The 18,971-nt window shown below is 43.9% G+C and overlaps 1 protein-coding gene across 1 annotated transcript in view; it reads left to right on the forward strand.

Annotated features, from left to right (window-relative positions):
• Positions 1-18,971, forward strand: part of lrrk1 (leucine-rich repeat kinase 1) — an 82,693-nt gene that overhangs the window by 50,855 nt on the left and 12,867 nt on the right. The window contains exons 20-30 of the mRNA XM_041784715.1: positions 65-243; positions 2,747-2,844; positions 3,284-3,455; positions 3,565-3,734; positions 5,268-5,407; positions 8,851-9,139; positions 11,255-11,424; positions 14,710-14,913; positions 15,232-15,371; positions 16,342-16,479; positions 17,102-17,296. Coding sequence (XP_041640649.1) covers positions 65-243; positions 2,747-2,844; positions 3,284-3,455; positions 3,565-3,734; positions 5,268-5,407; positions 8,851-9,139; positions 11,255-11,424; positions 14,710-14,913; positions 15,232-15,371; positions 16,342-16,479; positions 17,102-17,296 — 1,895 coding nt within the window. The remainder of the gene's footprint in view (positions 1-64; positions 244-2,746; positions 2,845-3,283; positions 3,456-3,564; positions 3,735-5,267; positions 5,408-8,850; positions 9,140-11,254; positions 11,425-14,709; positions 14,914-15,231; positions 15,372-16,341; positions 16,480-17,101; positions 17,297-18,971) is intronic.

Consider the following 18,971-nt stretch of genomic DNA (forward strand, 5'->3'; position numbering starts at 1 on the left):
CCGTTGTCCCACGCTGACATGACGGAGCTGATTCTGCCTGTCCTCGTCTGTTTGTTCTTCTCAGCCATCAGCTTCCTGATAGAAACGGGAACTCTGCTGCACTTCCCTGACACCAGCCACGGCCTGTGCACCCTCTACTTCCTGTGTCCCGTGTGGCTGTCCGAGTGTCTCGAGAGGATCCTCCACCTCAAGTCGTCTCGCTCCGTGGCCAGGAACGGCCTGATCCGGGCTGAGGACCTCAGGGTGAGCATGGTGTCCCTGCAGACTGCAGCTGTGAGGTGACTGTCAGTAGCATTCTAAATGTGGCCAATCAGAGGCATCGATGAGTCAAGACCCAGCTCTGACAGTACAGCTCAGCAGGGACCGCCCACTTTTTAATGGCGGTGTTTGAACCACACTGGTTACGGTTAAGTCCAGAAATTTTTGGACCAGATTTTAAATCTACATAAGAAATAGCGCTTTTAGACATTTTTACCGCTCACCACAGTGGATCTGAAATAAACAAAACGCTCTGATTATTACAGGCTTTGTGATTAATTAACAATGACTAATCACATTTATCATTAATATGGAGAGGATTGGATTATTGGTAGATTTAATCATTTAACTAAACAACCAGGAGAGCATGGTTCTGAACATCAGCAGCAGCAGCTACTAGAAGGAGATGAAGATGTGACCTCAGCAGGTGGAGGATGGAGACGTAGTCTCAGAGCTTTGGCTGTTTGACGCCAAAGGAGACGAGGCTGAGGTCAGATAATCCACTCACCAACAGATCTGCGACGGTGTCCATGGTTGGGATGGACAGAATAAGAAAAGAGAAGAACCTGGCAGATTCTTGAAAAGTCTCAAAAATGGACTTAAAAAATTCAGTCCTCTCAAAAATGACTAAAAGTGAAAAAATAAGGCAATAAAAAGTCTTAAAAAGTCTGATTTAAGTCTTTTTAAATTCAAGGCCATATACAGTCATGGACGAAAGTATTGGCACCCCTGGAATTTTTACAGAAAATACACCAATTACAAATGTTTTTGGTATACATGTGTTTATTTCCTTTATGTTCATTGGAACAACACAAAAAATCTGAAGAAAAAAGACAAAATTTACATAATTTTACACAAAACTCCAAAAATGGTCTGGACAAAATGATTGTCCCCTTTTAAAACTGTGGGTAAATCATTTTATTTCCAGCATTTGATGCTCATTTAAACTCACCTGTGGCAGTAACAGGTGCTGTAATCTAGAAATCACACCTGAAGCCAGTTAGAATGTCTAAAAGTTGACTCAACCTTTGTGTTGTGTGTCTGTGTGTGTCACACCAAGCATGGAGGAGAGAAAGAAGAGCCCAGAACTGTCTGAGGACTTAAGAAGCAAAATTGTGGAAAAATATGAACAATCTAAAGGTTAAAGACCATCTCCAGAGATCCTGAATTCCTTTGTCCACTGTGTGTAATATAATCAAGAAGTTTATAACCATGGAGCTGTGGCTAATCTCCCTGGACGTGGACAGAAGAGAAAAACTGACAAAAGAATGCAACACAGGATAGTTGGAATGGTGGATAAACATCCTCAGTCAACTTCCACACAGATTCAGGCTGTCCTGCAGACTCAGGGTGCTAAAGTGTCAGCTGGGACCATACGTGGTCATCTGAATGAGATGAAGCGCTATGGCAGGAGACCCAGGAGAACCCCACTGCTGACAAAGAGACAGAAAAAAGCCAGACTGGAGTTTGCAAAACTGTACCTGAGTAAGCCTCAATCCTTCTGGGAGAACATTTAGTGGACAGATGAGACTAAGGTAGAGCTTTTTGGAAAAGCACGTCATTCTACTGTTTACAGAAAACAGAATGAGGCCTACAAAGAAAAGAACACAGTACCTACAGTCAAACATGGAGGAGCTTCAAGGATGTTTTGGGGTTGTTTTGCTGCCTCTGGCACTGGGTGCCTTGACTGTGTGCAAGGAATCATGAAATCTGGAGACTATCAAAAGATTTTGGGCCGCAATGTAGGGCCTAGTGTCAGAAAGCTGGGTCTGGGTCAGAGGTCATGGGTGTTCCAGCAGGACAATGACCCCAAACATACCTCAGAAAGCACCAAGAAATGGTTGGAGACAAAGCTGGAGAGTTCTGAAGTGGCCAGCAATGAGTCCAGATCTAAATCCCATTGAACACCTATGGAGAGATCTCAGAACTGCTGTTGAAGAAGCACCCTTCAAATCTGAGAGACCTGGAGCAGTTTGGAGAAGAAGAGTGGTCCAAAATTCCAGCTGAGAGGAGTAAGAAGCTTGTTGATGGTTATAGGAAGAGATTGGTTTCAGTTACTTTTTTCCAAGGGTGTGAAACCAAATATTAAGCTGAGGGGGACAATAATTTTGTCTGGCCCATGTTTTGAGTTTTGTATAAAATTATATAAATTTTGGCTTTTTTCTTCAATTTTCTATTGCTCTAATGCACATAAAGACAATAAACATGTGTATGCCAAAAACATTTGTAACTGCAACAGTTTCTGGGAGAAATGGTGTATTTTCTGGAAAAATTCCAGGGGTGCGAATACTTTCGCCCATGACTGTAAGTCTTAGCAAATTCTCAAGTTTGACTTTTGGATTTTAGGCCATGAAAAGTCTTAAAAGTCTTTATTCAGACTTTAAAAAAAAAGAAGGCCATAAATGCCTTAAAAAGTCATAAATTAGACTTGTGAAATTTGGTGTGTGGATGCTGATGCTGGTGCTCTGCGGCGTTCTCTCTGATGCAGATGCTGTTGGTAGGAACAGGATTCACGGAGCAGACCGAGGAGCAGTACTTCCAGTTCCTCGCCAAGTTTGAGATCGCTCTGCCCGTGGCCAACAACAGGTAAGACATCTTTAAATCAGTAATACTATGAATCCATGAGACTGCTAGACTCCTCTGGTACAGTGACACTACAAATACACGGTAGAATTAAACCCCAGTATTAATCCAGGCTACGGCACTCAGGCACAGCCATACAGGATCCACTAGAGCTGGGCATCGTTGGGTTTCTATGATAAATCAGTACTTTCAAACCAGTACCAGTACTTTTAAACCAGTACCAGTGCCTGGAGCTCTACTTTTAGGAGAAAAACATGATACCGGTTAACATTAAAATATCCCAGGCACCAGGAACTGATCGTAAAGATCGCACTGATGCTGTACTGCAGGACACCTCGGTATGTAGCGGTGACGATGGCATGGTCACGGCGGCGTAGGTACTGTAAACATCCGTCACAGGAGCATAAACCAGGATTTAGTTCTGTCTTCTTCTCCTTCATAGCTACCTGCTGCCCCACCTCCTCCCCCCAAAGCCCGCCATGGACATCCACGGCTTCCGACAGCAGACCAACAACACGCTGCAGCGCCTGGTCAGGATGAGCTTCGTTCCCGCCGGGTTCTGGGAGCGCTTCATCGCCAGGATGCTGATCAGCCTCACAGAGATGGACCTGCAGGTACTGAGAATCCCCTGCAGTCATGATATCACCGACTCTGCCGTGTGGGGACTTTAACATCCTTTACACTCCACTGTTGAACTAAAACGTCCACGCCATTTGTTTTCAGTCGTTTGAGCCCAATAGGAACGCCAGGTGCCGGCGCAGCAGGAGCTCACTGATCCACAGTTTTGCTGGGAACCAGCAGAGGAACCGCTGCAGCACCTTCAGAGTCCGCCGCAGCAAGACCATCTACTGGAAGGAGGGGCTGCTGGTCACCTTTGACGGAGGTTACCTCAGGTCAGACATGGCGGCAACATCGTCTGTTTTTGACCATGAAAAAATCTCATTGGATTTAATATTTTATTTCTGTTTGAGCCAACCACTGCATTTTCACTAGTTTTCATTTTTTCCTTTTTAGATATGTTTCAGGAAAGAAACTCCAAAAAAGTTGGGTTGCTGTGTAGCTAAATAAAAACAGAGTTAATAATTTTAAATCTCACACTTGAACAGAGACAACATATCAGATGTTAAACTAAAAAAACTAGATCAAAATTGCAATTTTAGCTGAAATTGCATGGGGATGCTGAGAGCTGAATTGTGGAAGAACTGCTGAGAATAGCAAAAAGCACAAAAACAGCTGAAAATAGCAGAAAAAAATAGCGTAAAACAGCATAAAATGGCATAAAAGTAGCTGAAAATGGCATTCAGTAGCTCAGAAAGGATCAAAATAGCTGAAAGTAGCCTAAAAAGCTGAAAATGGCAATAAGAAAATAGCTGAAAGTAGCCTAAAATTGCTGAAAATAGTATAAAAATAGCTGATTTTGGCTTATAAGTAGCTGAAAATTACATTCAATGCCTGAAAAAGCATAGAAATAGCTGAAAAAAGCATGAAAATAGCTGATTTTGGAATTAAAGTTGCTGAAAATTGTGTTCAACTGAAAAAGCACAGAACTAGCTGAAAATAGCATGAAATGGCATAAAAGTAGCTGAAAATGGCATTCAATAGCTCATGAAAGGATAAAAATAGCTGAAAGTAGCCTAAAAATAGCTGAAAATAGCATAAAAATAGCTGATTTTGGCCTAAAAGTAGCTGAAAATTGCTTTCAATGCCTGAAAAAGCACAAAAATAGCTGAAAATAGCTGAAAATGGCCTAAAAGTAGCTGAAAATTGCATTCAGTATCTCAAAAAAAGGATAAAAATAGCTGAAAATAGCCTAAAATAAACTGAAAATAGCATAAGAATAGCATGAAAGTAGCCTGAAATAGCTGAAAATATCATGAAAATAGCCATATTTTAAAAATGATGAATGGTGTCAGTACAACAAAGTATGAAGGAGGAGACAGCCGGTGCGGAAGAATGATAATAAACAAAATGGCCGATGCGAATATCAATAGTGTGGATGCTCAGCATCCTCACTAATTAGCTCATTTTGAATTTGATGGCAGCAACACGTCTCTCTTTAACCCATATCCAGTCAATGTTAGCTTCCACACCAGCAGCATAATGTCACCAATCAAAGTTATTTTCAGGTCATAGTTGATTTTTTTTAAAGTTCACTTCTGATGAGCAGAGATCTGACCAATCAGAATGCTGCCTCCAGAATCAGACGTAACAGAGGAGCGTCTCCATGATGTTGATCCAGCTGTCAGCTTTGTTGTAGTCTTTATGGAGCCTAGTAGAGGAGCACCTCTGAGTCATTCCTTATTTTTGTGTACATCAGCCTCGACAGTTTCTACCACACCGTCCCCTCCACCAGGAGGTCACATGGTGTAACCAGGTGTCCAATCAGACGCTGTTGACCTTTAGTGATTGTCTTCATTCTCCTGCAGCGTTGACTCATCCGACGTGAACTGGAAGAGGAAAAAGAGCGGCGGCATAAAGATCCTCTGCCAATCAGAGACCAGGGATTTCTCTGCCATGGCGTTCATCACCGACCACGTCAACTCGCTGATGGAGCAGTGGTTCCCTGGTGAGTGACTGCTCTGTGCTCGTGTCGTCATGGTAACAGAACCCTCCAGTAGGACTTTTACTTCAGTACAGTTTATCAACAGTAGCGCCTCCACCACACTAGGGGGCAGTGTGCCTCCTTTCTGCTGGTTACTACTGATTACTGTTTAAATTTGATATGACAAAATGTAACTACTTTTCACTTAAAAAAACAAGATAGATACTCTGTGACAAGATAGTATCTTGACACTTTGTCAAGAAACACACCTGCAGTTATTGCTGGAGTTCTGGGAAGGAGGAGCTGGGGTGGAGGAGGGTTGTAAGAAGTGGCTTGGAGAGGGAGCAGCATAGCCAGGAAAAAGCATTTTAAATATGGCAGCATGAGTGCGATTAGCCAACAGCGTGCTGGAAAGCAAATCAGCTGGCCATCAGTTGATGAGGGCTTAGTGAGATCAGCTGATCTCAGTTACAGTTGCAAGAAAAAGTATGTGAACCCTTTGGGATTTCTTGGATTTCTGCATAAATTGGTCATAAAATGTGTTCTGATCTTCATCTTAGTCACAACAATAGACAAACACAGTCTGCTTAAACTAATACTGCACAAAATATGATATGTTTTCATGTTTTATTGAACAAAACATGTAAACATTCACAGTGCAGGGTGGAAAAAGTATGTGAACCCCTAGGCTAATGACTTCTCCAAGAGCTAATTAGAGCCAGGAGCCAGCCAACCTGGAGTCGAATCACTGTGATGAGATTGGATGTGTTGGTTAAAGCTGCCCTGCCCTATAAAAAACACTCACCAGTTTTGAGTTTGCTGTTCTCAAGAAGCATTGCCTGATGTGAACCATGCCTGGCACAAAAGAGCTCTCAGAAGACCTACGATCAAGAATTGTTGACTCGCATGAAGCTGGAAGGGGTTCCAAAAGTATCTCTAAAGCCTTGATGTTCATGTGTCCACGGTAAGACAGACTGTCTACAAATGGAGAAGGTTCAGCACTGTTGCTACTCTCCCTAGGCGTGGTCGTCCTGTAAAGATGGCTGCAAGAGCACAGCGCAGAATGCTCAATGAGGTGAAGAAGAATCCTAGAGTGTCAGCTAAAGACTTACTGAAGTCTCTGGCACATGCTAACATTTGTGTTGACAAACGTACAATAAGTAAAACATTAAACAAGAATGGAGTTCATGGGAGGATGCCACGGAGGAAGCCACTGGTGTCCAAAAAACACACTGCTGCACGTTTGAAGTTTGCAGAAGGTCAGCTGGATGTTCCACAGCACTACTGGCAAAATATTCTGTGGACAGATGAAACCAAATTCAGTTGTTTGGAGTTATTGCTGAACTGAAACAGTTTTGTAAAGAGGAGTGGTCCAAAATTCCTCCTGACCGTTGTGCAGGTCTGATCTGCAACTACAGGAAACGTTTGGTTGAGGTTATTGCTGCCGAAGGAGGGTCAACAGTTACTAAATCCAGAGGTTCACATACTTCTTCTTGCAACTGTATATAGCAGTCTTGACTCTGGGGCCTGCTTGAACTAACATTATACCCTCGATTTACTGCAACATGTTTTAAATAGTTAATTTTGTATAGATATGGATTTGGCAGGCCTTGAAATTTTGGCTTGATCTCGGGTGTACCTTGGGCAGAAAAAGACTGAAATCCACTGGATTAGATAACATGCAGCTATACAGCAACATGATACAACGATACAACTGGTTACAACGGTTAGATAAGACACAAGGATACAACAATGACATACAGAAATATAGAGCAGGGGTCATCGAGGATGTCTGCACAAGGGCCAGATTTAGTCTCCACAGAAACTCTGGGGGCCATACTTTCACATACTCAAAAGTTAAATACATATTTTGGTCTGATTAAAATATTTTTGTAGTAGTATCTGTATTTTCTTTCAAAACACAGGACATTTTTAGTCATTAGCAGTGAGATCTATCCCTACTATCTATAAAGCAGCAGGACACAAGGAGACAGACCTGACAACAGAACTGGCTGGACCCCTGAAAATCACAGAGAATGGGCCCTCCACTATTGTGATTTAGCACCAGTATTTACCCATTTTTGACACTTTTAACCCATTTTTCATACTTTTGCCCCTTTTTGCGTCTTTCACCTAATTTTTGCAAGGTTTTTAACCCACTTTTCCTGCATGTTTTATCCCCTTTGTGCCACTGTTTTCTCCATTTTCCCACTTTTTAACCCCTTTTTATTACTTTTTTTTCATCAATTTTTGCAACTTTAAAACAAATTTTTGCCACTTTTAACCCATTTTTGACACTTGTAACCTCTTTTTGATCATTTTGAACCCCTTTTTGCCTCCTTAAACCTTTTTTTGCAAGATTTTAACCCCTTTTGACACACTTTTCCTGCTTGTTTTATCCCCTTTGTGCCACTGTTTCATCCATTTTTGCGACTTTTTAACCCCTTTTCTTGTTTTTTTCAGCAATTTTTGCAACTGTAAAACAAATTTTTGACACTTTTAACCTCTTCTTGATCATTTTGACCCCTTTTTGCCTCTTTAAACCTTTTTTTGCAAGACATTAACCCCTTCTGACCCACTTTTCCTGCATGTTTTATCCCCTTGTGCCACTGTTTTATCCATTTTGCCACTTTTCTTCTGTTCCACCACTTTTTAACCTCTTTTCATTACTTTTTTGCACTTTTTTTTGTCATTTATAACCATTTTTGATACCTTTTTGCCCCTTTTTTTTCCTCTTTTACCTTTCTTTTGCCACATTTTGACCTTTTTTCACCACTTTTTCGTCCCTTTGTTCCACTCCGCAACCAATTTTGCCACTTGTCACCCATTTTTGCTACTCTCTAACCCCTTTTCACCACTTTATCTGGTCTTTTGCAGCACTTATGTCAACCTAAAGCCAGATCAAATGCTGAGTCGTTCTAAAACTACTTTAAATTTTGTTTTTGGGGGGTAGATTTAACAGCTGCAGACATTTAAAGCCAAAGGATACTCTTAAAAACACAGCATCTTCTTCTCTGAACTTAATGATCTTTCAGGGGCCGGACAGGAAGCTTTGGGGGGCCTGATGTGGCCCCCGGGCCGCCAGTTGATGATCAGTGGTATAAAGGATAAAACACAAAGTTAGGATACAACGTGATTTGATACGATACAAACATACAATACAGAAACATCCTGCGATAGGATATGATGCTACAATATGTTACAACAGAATAGAACCCAATAGAACAATTGGATCTGATATAAGAGAAAACAATAAAGTAGGAACAATAAGTTACAACAATACGATACAATATGACATAATATGATAGGATAAGACACAATGACGTAATTAGATATAAGATCAGTAATGATCAGATATGAAACAATGATACAGTCAGATATGAGGACCTGATAGAGTACAATAAGACACAACCACAGGATACGATTTAACGGTACCATTATCTGTGTCCTGTCGTCCTCTGTCTCAGCTCTGACGGCCAGCGAGAGCGACGGGACGCTCCTGATCGAGCAGTACGCCGCCTGTCCCCTCTGTGCCTCGCTCGGCCTTCGGGCTCAGGACGGCGGTCTGTGGGAAGGGAGAGGAGGAGCCGAAGGAGACGGTGGAGGAGGCGGCGATGGCGTTCACTACTTCAACATGGAGGACTGCATTTTAGCAGCCGTGGAGAAGGAGCACATCGTCTGTCCTCAGCATCCCGAGCAGCCCGTCGCTCTGCAGGAGCTCGTCCCTGAACTCTTCATGACCGACTTCCCCTCACGGTACGTACGCCAGCACCCTGACCACGATGTATGTCTGTTAACAACGGGGTCAGCCGGGGACTGGAGGGGTCGAGTGAGTTAGGGTCAAAGCTTAGGGTAAGGATCAAAGTTTAGGATCAGCTAGTGTGGAATTTTCTCTATTTTTTTTTTTGTTTGTTTTCAGTTTTATAACATTTAACTGCTGGTTTGTTAGACTAGTTTTTATTATTCTAGTGTGTCAGACCCTGTAAAGTGAAAATAAATCTGTATTTAGGTTTATTGTAAGACAGCTCACTGTGTTATGAACCCCCAGGTCAAACTTCAGTCAGATAAAACATCTTTAAGTTTATAAAATTAAACCTCAAAATCATGAAAAATGAGGCAGTGGGCGTGTCTGTTGAATGAGTTGAAGCCACGCTGATTCAGGAGGAGCCTCTCTGATTTAAAAAAATGTTACAATCCATAAATGTTATTAACCCTCGGACCCTACTATGTCCGTTTTGAGGACATTCATCCTTTTTATCATCGTTTTTTTGAGTTAGTAGTCACATTTTTATAGATTGAGGCATCAAATTTGGCCAAAGTTATTATTTTTCTTCATATTAAAAAAAAATTAAAAAATGAAAACCTTGTCTCCCATAGAACACCCATGACGTGAAATAGCTACATCCTGCCTTGTTTGTCCGAAATCGGACACATAGACTTCTGTTGAAAACGGGTTTTTTGACTGTGTGTCTGTGGCACCAAAACAACTTATAGCAACTGTTTTTTTGTAGTCAGTCGATCACCAGGGCTCTAGATTTCACCATTCCACAGTGATCCAGCAGACAGTGCCAGCGCACCATTTTAACCCCTTCAGCAACACACATGCAGGACTTCTTCCATGGACTCAGAGTGTTTGAAGCGCTATACATTTAGAAACCTATACATTTAGAACAATCAGCAGTCATTTTTGGAGTCTAGGACTCTGGGTGTGCAAAAGAGAAGTATACTAAACCTCAGTTCAGAAGATGCATCCTTCAAATCGCTGTCCTCCTCTATGAACCGTAGCGGCTGTTTTAACGTTCTTGATGGTCTCCCAACGTTATAAATGTGTGTAATAAAACACAGAAATGCCACTATCTAACGCTATTTTTAGAAAACAAAACACCACTCTGGCTCGCTCTCCTTTTACTCTCTTCCTTCACTCTCCTTTCTCACTCGTCTTCTGCCAAAGCTGCCGTTTTCACAGTGCTGTTTGACATTACCATAATATATATACCACACATCATATATTGCTGGAAAGCACAGATTCTCAGCTCTCTGTCAGCGTTGGAATTTTTTGAATTGAGCAAACTTTGGAGGAGTTATGGTGCTGAGAATCTGTGTAGTTGTCTCTCCAAACTTCTGGTGTATTGTTATGAATGCCCATGTTATATGGTTGCGAGTACCGTAGTGAACTATATATGTGCGCATGGCCACAATTCTCAGCTTTCCAACGCCGTTGGAATTTTTCAAATCGATCAAACTTTGACAGAGTTATGGTAATAATACTCCAGACAAATAGAACAGATCACCGGCACTACCTCAGTAGGTAAAGGGTTAAGGGGAGAAGGGGGTTAATAACACTTGAATTTGGATTAAAAAAGCATTATCTCTTTTAATTTTGTAATGCCCTGATATAATACCATTATTGTCAAAGGCAAGAAAAATACCATGATATGATTTTTAGGCCATATCGCCCAGGCCTAGCTAAAATGAATTCTTAAATATTGGCCTATTGGATATCGACGTGTTCATCCCTGTTTACTGAGGGAAAGGCAGAGGAGAAGAACGTATCCTTAGGAGAGACACTGGGAGTGACGGCACAGGGATCAGTGGCTAATCTGAGTAGACCCTCCTAACACTGGTGGGGTCATTGATTATGTGAGCCAGTTTGCATCGATCGCTCAGCATGTCTGTGTTTGGTACCTGAGCCTCATGTGTTTGATATGAATGATTCCAGATCAGGAAACTCCGACTCAACCAGGAGCAGTAAGATAACACATCCACCCCCCACACTGAGGATTATTTGGACATTTAAATGTTGGGTTAGGGCTCAGAATCTCCTCCACCGTCCTGTGGTCGTCTAACAGCTGGACTTTCTGTCCCTGCCAGGCTGTTCTTGGACCGGGCTGATCTGGAATATTCTGAGGAGGAGAACAGCATCCTGGGTCAGGGCGGCAGCGGGACGGTCATCTATCGAGCTCGATATCGGGATCAGCCGGTGGCCATCAAACGCTTCCACTTCAAGAGGTGCCGACAGCAGACCATCACCAGCGACACAGGTACGGACAGGATCTAATAAATCTGGATGTGAAGGTTTCATCAGCAAATTAAGCAGAAAACACACAGAGGGTCTGCTGTGATACGAAGGTTGGATGCTGCATCTTCACATTCAGATGATTTTATTGATCTCAGAGGGGCCGGTCAGTCTCACAGTCTCACCGTCTACCAGGACTTCTCAGAATAATGAGAGCAGCGTTTACTCACATTAGAGACGCTCACCTGGCAAAAAGGATAGAAGCTCTACAGATAGAACAGCAGAAATGTATGAGAGCAAACAGGAAGTACAGCTCATCCAGAGAGGATTCAGACCCCGCCCACTTTTATCAGTTTTGATGTTTCATCCTGATGCTACAGTCGATTAAATTCATTTCTATTCTCATTAATCTAGAGTGAGTACTCCTTCATGATACAGTGAAAAGAGAATTTTAGACATTTTTGCAAACGTATCAAAATAAAAACAGGGAAAAAATCACATTCAGAGCCTTTCCAACAACACTGTAAATGAAGCTCAGGCTCCGCCCATTTCTCTGGGAGGCAAACCTTTCTAAAGTTCTGTTTTCACTTTGTCATGCTGAGATACTGACTCTAGATTAATGTGAATAAAAAAGAATGAAATCGACTGGCTGAAAGCACATAAAGGGAGCAGGGGTCATCAAGTTCATTTGCACGAGGGCCAGATTTAGTCTCCACAGAAACTCTGGGGGCCGGACTTTAAATACACAAAAGTTAAATAAATATTTCTGTCTGATTGAAACACACTGCCCGGCCAAAAAATAGGTTGCCACCAAAAAAACATGCTCTAATATTTGGTTGGACTGCCTTTACCTTTGATTACAGCTCGCATTCGCTGTGGCGTTGTTTCAGTAAGCTTCTGCAATGTCACAAGATTTATTTCCATCCAGTGTTGCATTAATTTTAATATTGATGATGGGAGAGTCTGACCACTGCACTAAGCCTTCTCCAGCACATCCCAAAGATTCTCAGTGGGGTTAAGGTCTGGACTCTGTGGTGGCCAATCCATGTGTGAAAATGATGTCTCATGCTCCCTGAACCACTCTTTCACAGTCTGAGCCCGATGAATCCTGGCATTGTCATCTTGGAATATGCCCGTGCCATTAGGGAAGAAAAAATCCATTGATGGAATAACCTGGTCATTCAGTATATTCAGGTAGTCAGCTGACCTCATTCTCTGGGCACATAATGTTGCTGAACCTAGACCTGACCAACTGCAGCAACCCCAGATCATAGCCCCGCCCCCGCAGGCTTGTACAGTAGGCACTAGGCATGATGGGAGCATCACTTCACCTGCCTCTCTTCTTACCCTGATGCGTCCATCACTCTGGAACAGGGTCAATCTGGACTCATCAGACCACATGACCTTCTTCCATTCCTCCAGAGTCCAGTCTTTATGCTCCCTAGCAAACTGAAGCCTTTTTTCATGCCAATGATTTGACCCTTCTTAAACAGACCAACATCTTTTCCACAACCACAGGATGTGTCTTTCCACATGGTTGTTTAAGAAATGAGAAGTTCCTCATTGCATCAGCTGGGGTTAAATAACTTGTTGCCAGCTGAAAGATAATCACCCATGCAGTAATTATCCAATAGGAGGCTCCTACCTATTTGCTTAGTTAAATCCAGGTGGCGACTTTTGTTTTGGCCGGGCAGTGTATTACGGCAGTAGTATTTGTGTTTTCCTTTAAACTCCAGGACATTTTTAGTCATCAGCAGTCAGATCTATCCCTGTTATCTAGAGTGCAGCAGGCCTGACAACAGGATTGGACCCCTGAAAATCACAGAGAATGGGCCCTCCCTAATTGTCATTTAGCACCAATATTAACCCATTTTGACACTTTTAACCCCTCTTTAGCCCAACTTTTGCATAATTTTAACCCCTTTTAAACCACGTTTCCTACATGTTTCATCCCCTTTGTGCCACTCTTTTCTTCTATTTTTGCCACTTTTTAACCCCTTTTATTACATTTTTTTCAACAATTTTTGCAACTTTAAAACCATTTCTTCCCACTTTTAACCCTTTGTTGATACTTTTTGCTAGGGGTGCACCGATTGCAATTTTCTGGCTGATCACCGATCTTTAAAAAGCCTGACCTCCCGATTCCAATTTTGGCCGATACCAATTTTTTTATAACTGACAGCATACACCTTCAATGTTCCAATCGTATCTTATTGAAAAACATTGAACAATACCCGTGAAACAATACAAACGTGTTGTTTTAACTGCACAAGGTAGTTCTCTCAAATATAAATGAAAAGTTTAGAGCATTGCTGTCCAAACTACTAAATTATATCAGTTCCTTTAGTCTTTCTTTTTTCGCATTGTAGTAGGTAGAGGTACGTATGAAACCGATCTTATCCACCGATCTTATCTAAGTACCGGCCGATCACCGATCCCCCAAAATTAAGGAAGTCAGCACCGATTCCAGTTTTGGCTGATCGATCGGTGCACCCCTACTTTTTGCCCTATTAACCCAATTTTTGAAAGATTTTAACCCCCTTTAAACCACTTTTTCTGCATGTTTTATTCCCTTTGTGCCACTCTTTTATCAATTTTTGCCACTCTTTTCTATTTTTGCCACTTTTTAACTCCTTTTATTTCATTTTTTAACAATGTTTGCAACTTTAAAACCATTTTTTCACACTTTTAACCCTTTGTTGATACTTTCTGGCTCATTAACCCAATTTTTGAAAGATTTTAACCCCCTTTAAACCACTCTTTCTGCATGTTTTATCCCCTTTATTCCACTCTATTATCAATTTTTGCTGCTTTTTAACCCCTTTTCTTTAGTTTCTTGCACTTTTTCTTTGTCATTTGTAACCAATTTTTGATACCTTTTGCCGTTTTTTTTTCCTCCTTTGCCATTTTTGACACAATTTATCCTCTTTTCACAACTTTTTCTTCCAATTTTTGCAGCACTTCTGTCAACTTTAACTATTTTTTCAATATCGACTAATTTTGACAGTAAATTTCTGTAAAATCAGATCAAATGTTCAGTCATTCAAAAACTATTTCAATGTTAATTGTTTGTGGGATGGAATTAACAGCTGCAGACATTTAAAGCAAAAGGATACTCTTAAAATCTTCTTTTCCGTCTTTTCTGAATTTAATGATCTTTCGGGGGCCGGACAGGAAGCTTTGAGGGGCCTGATATGGCCCCCGGGCCACCAGTTGATGATCAGTGCCTTAAAGGTTTCCTCGCCATCCTTGTCTTTAAAGATGGCCACCATGTCACTCCAGGTTCTCCCTCTCTCTCTCCTCTCCTCAGACACCATGATCAGACACCTCCAGTCGACCGACGCCTGCCGGAGCTTCTCCGAGTTTCGTCAGGAGTCGAGCATGTTGCACTCTCTGCAGCACCCGTGCATCGTGTCTCTGGTGGGCATCAGCATCCACCCGCTGTGCTTCGCCCTGCAGCTGGCTCCTCTGGGCAGCCTTAACACCGTGCTGGAGGAGAAACAGAAGAACAGAGGTAGGGCAGTCCTCATGGAGTTCACTCTGAGCTAGAGCCAGCTCAGAGATAGGATGCTTTCTGGGGTCAACAAACACGGAGCGGCAGTAAGAGTCAGAAAATGAAGCCGCCCTCAAACAGACAGGTGGTTAAATCAGAAAACTCTGGGACCTGGTGAAAGTTGTGATTCAGTAACGTCTTAGTAGGGATCAGGGATGAAAATGAGCCATAGTGGAGCTGATAACGTGTAGACTGACTAGAAGGATCAGTCAGTAGAGCAGATGGTCTTATTCTGAGCTGACACGTCTCTGAAACATCACAATGTTTTGGTCTCTGCAGGCTCCAGGTACATGCCTCTGGGTCACATGCTCACCTTCAGAGTAGCCTATCAGATCGCAGCAGGGCTGGCGTACCTTCACAGGAAGAGGATCATCTTCTGTGACCTCAAGTCTGACAACATCCTGGTGTGGTCTGTGGAGGTACGAGAAGCACCGTCAGCATTCCTTCACACATGAACATTTCAGACCGGCTCCCTGTGACACCTCCAGAGTTTTTTCTCAGACCTCCGACACACTTGGAGGGAAACGGAGGGAACGAGCCCACGACATCCACAGCTTCACAAACATTCCATCCTTGCCTTGCATACAGGCCAGTCTAGGCCCCAGTTGTCGTTCCAGTCTAACCAGTACCCCACTAGATTTATCCTCTTTGCAGTACATCAGACTCCCATTAAAATATTTAAGACCAAACAAGGGAGAAAAGCGGATAAAGAGGCTCAGCTAGCCCCTCAGCTCAGTCCTAGACTCCTGTAGACTCTGGTCTCAGTCCTAGACTCCTGTAGACTCTGGTCTCAGTCTTAGTCTCCTCTAGACTCTGGTCTCAGTCCTAGTCTATTCTAGACTCTGGTCTCAGTCCTAGTCTCCTCTAGACTCTGGTCTCAGTCCTAGTCTCCTCTAGACTCTTGTCTCAGTCCTAGTCTCCTCTAGACTCTGGTCTCAGTCCTAGTCTCCTCTAGACTCTGGTCTCAGTCCTAGTCTCCTCTAGACTCAGGTCTCAGTCCTAGTCTATTCTAGACTCTGGTCTCAGTCCTAGTCTCCTCTAGACTCTGGTCTCAGTCCTAGTCTCCTCTAGACGCTGGTCTCAGTCCTAGTCTCCTCTAGACTCTGGTCTCAGTCCTAGTCTCCTCTAGACTCAGGTCTCAGTCCTTCTCCCTGTCTCATATCTGACATTGATGAGTCATCAGGATCATGTGACTGCAGATCAGCCGTATGATAGGAGGAGCTCTTTGTGTGTTAAAGGAAGAGTTCTATTTGTAGTTCTGGTTCCCTGACTCTTGTCTGACGTTTAACCATCCTGTGAATCCATGAGAGAATTTAAATGTTCTCATTTTGAAACCTGTAAAATCAAAAACCCGTCCTCTGTGATCTGACTTCTCTCCTTGTCTTCCAGCTGCAGGATCCAGTCAACGTCAAACTGTCAGACTACGGCATCTCTCGACAGTCCTTCCACGAGGGGGCGCTGGGGGTCGAGGGCACGCCGGGTTATCAAGCTCCTGAGGTCAGACCGGGCATCGTGTATGACGCCAAGGTAAAAGAGCGTTACGGCCGCTCCTGCTCATGACGCCTGAACACGTCTTTATCTCACCAGCATGAACGCCCAGCCCCGGGCCTCCCCGCTGTCCTTGGCGCCTCCTCCTCTCACATAACTCCCCAGAGATGTCAGGGCCAATCCCAGCAGCGTTACTGTTACTGTTATCTTAATCAGCTGATGGACTTCAGAGTTCTAACCTTGCGGACAGAGATGTTAACCACTGGAGACGACCCTCGCCCTTTAGGACGCCGTCTCCTCTGGTTGGCACACTCACGGCCCTGAGATGTGAAACGTTTGAGTCTTATCTGGGAGCAGACTGTGGGTCTGGTTCCTCAGCCTTGGTTTGTCTCTGTTGGTGAGCCTTTGCTCCATCTGCCTGTAGAAATCAGAGATTTAGATTTTAGTATAAAGATTCTACGTACAGAGAAAACAGACTCACAGCTGAATACAGGCCTGTTTCAGTCCCTCCTTCCCATTGGTTAACAGCCACTAATCTAAGCAGCAGGATGAACTGACAGGCTTTAGAACTTCACAGAGCATCATGGGAGTATCACCTGGTCTGGTTCCTTAAGTTTGGTCTGAACTGGACTGAAGATGTTCCTTCTTTTTCTCTGTACAGGTGGACATGTTCTCCTACGGCATGGTTCTGTATGAGCTGCTGTCGGGTCAGAGGCCGGCTCTGGGACACCACCAGCTGCAGATCTCCAAGAAACTCACCAAAGGGATCAGACCGGTGCTGGGCAGTCCGGAGGAGGTCCAGTTCACCTGCCTCCAGACTCTGCTGACCGAATGCTGGGACACTAAACCTGAGAAGGTACGCCTCGCCACGTTTACCTGCCTGATTTAAGCCAATCAAATGCACATATTACAACACTTTAGGGTCCACAAACTTTGTTTCCACGGCACACCTTAGATGAAGAAGACACTCCCAAAGAGCGCCGTAGTGACCAATCATTATCCTCTTTACCATGTTAGTCTCTATTTAAATAATAGTCAACGTTAAAATGCATGGTTTTACAATTTTACACACCTCACCTAGACTGTGTTTGGAACCACTGCTGTATAGACTCTGAGGTAGGGTCAGGGTTAGGCCAAGAGGTTAGAGTTAGGGGGTCAGGGCTAGGCCAAGAGGTTAGAGTTAGGGGGTCAGGGTTAGGCTGAGAGATTAGAGTTAGGGGTCAGGGTTAGGCTGACAGATTAGAGTTAGGGGGTCAGGGTTAGGCCGAGAGATTAGAGTTAGGGGGTCAGGGTTAGGCTGAGAGATTAGAGTTAGGGGTCAGGGTTAGGCTGAGAGATTAGAGTTAGGGGGTCAGGGTTAGGCCGAGAGATTAGAGTTAGGGGGTCAGGGTTAGGCTGAGAGATTAGAGTTAGGGGTCAGGGTTAGGCCGAGAGATTAGAGTTAGGGGGTCAGGGTTAGGCTGAGAGATTAGAGTTAGGGGTCAGGGTTAGGCTGAGAGATTAGAGTTAGGGGGTCAGAGCTAGGCCAAGAGGTTAGAGTTAGGGGGTCAGGGTTAGGCCGAGAGATTAAGGTTAGGGGTCAGGGTTAGGCCGAGAGGTTAGAGTTAGGGGTCAGGGTTAGGCTGAGAGGTCAGGATTAGGGGTCAGGGTAAGGCAGAGAGGTTAGAGTTAGGGGGTCAGGGCGAGGCCAAGAGATTAGAGTTAGGGGGTCAGGGCTAGGCCGAGAGATTAGAGTTAGGGGGTCAGGTTTAAGCCTAGAGGTTAGAGTTAGGGGGTCAGGGCTAGGCCAAGAGGTGAGAGTTAGGGGGTCAGGGCTAGGCCAAGAGGTAAGAGTTAGGGGGTCAGGGTTAGGCTGAGAAGTCAGGGTTAAGCTTAGAGGTTAGAGTTAGGGGGTCAGGGTTAGGCTGAGTGATTAGAGTTCGGGGCTCAGGGCTAGGCCAAGAGGTAAGAGTTAGGGGGTCAGGGTAAGGCTGAGAGGTCAGGGTTAAGTTTAGAGATTAGAGCTAGGGGGTCAGGGTTAGGCCAAGAGGTGAGAGTTAGGGGGTCAGGGCTAGGCCAAGAGGTTAGAGTTAGGGGGTCAGGGTTAGGCCGAGAGGTCAGGGTTAAGCCTAGAGGTTAGAGTTAGGGGGTCAGGGTTAGGCCAAGAGGTGAGAGTTAGGGGGTCAGGGTTAGGCTGAGAGGTCAGGGTTAAGCCTAGAGATTAGAGTTAGGGGGTCAGGGCTAGGCCAAGAGGTTAGAGTTAGGGGTCAGGGTTAGGCTGAGAGATTAGAGTAAGGGGGTCAGGGTTAGGCCAAGAGATTAGAGTTAGGGGGTCAGGGTTAGGCTGAGAGATTAGAGTTAGGGGTCAGGGTTAGGCCGAGAGATTAGAGTTAGGGGGTCAGGGCTAGGCCAAGAGGTTAGAGTTAGGGGGTCAGGGTTAGGCCGAGAGATTAGAGTTAGGGGTCAGGGTTAGGCCGAGAGGTTAGAGTTAGGGGTCAGGGTTAGGCTGAGATGTCAGGATTAGGGGTCAGGGTAAGGCCGAGAGGTTAGAG

Source organism: Cheilinus undulatus, linkage group 1 (assembly GCF_018320785.1).
Source record: "Cheilinus undulatus linkage group 1, ASM1832078v1, whole genome shotgun sequence".
Classification (NCBI taxonomy): domain Eukaryota; kingdom Metazoa; phylum Chordata; class Actinopteri; order Labriformes; family Labridae; genus Cheilinus; species Cheilinus undulatus.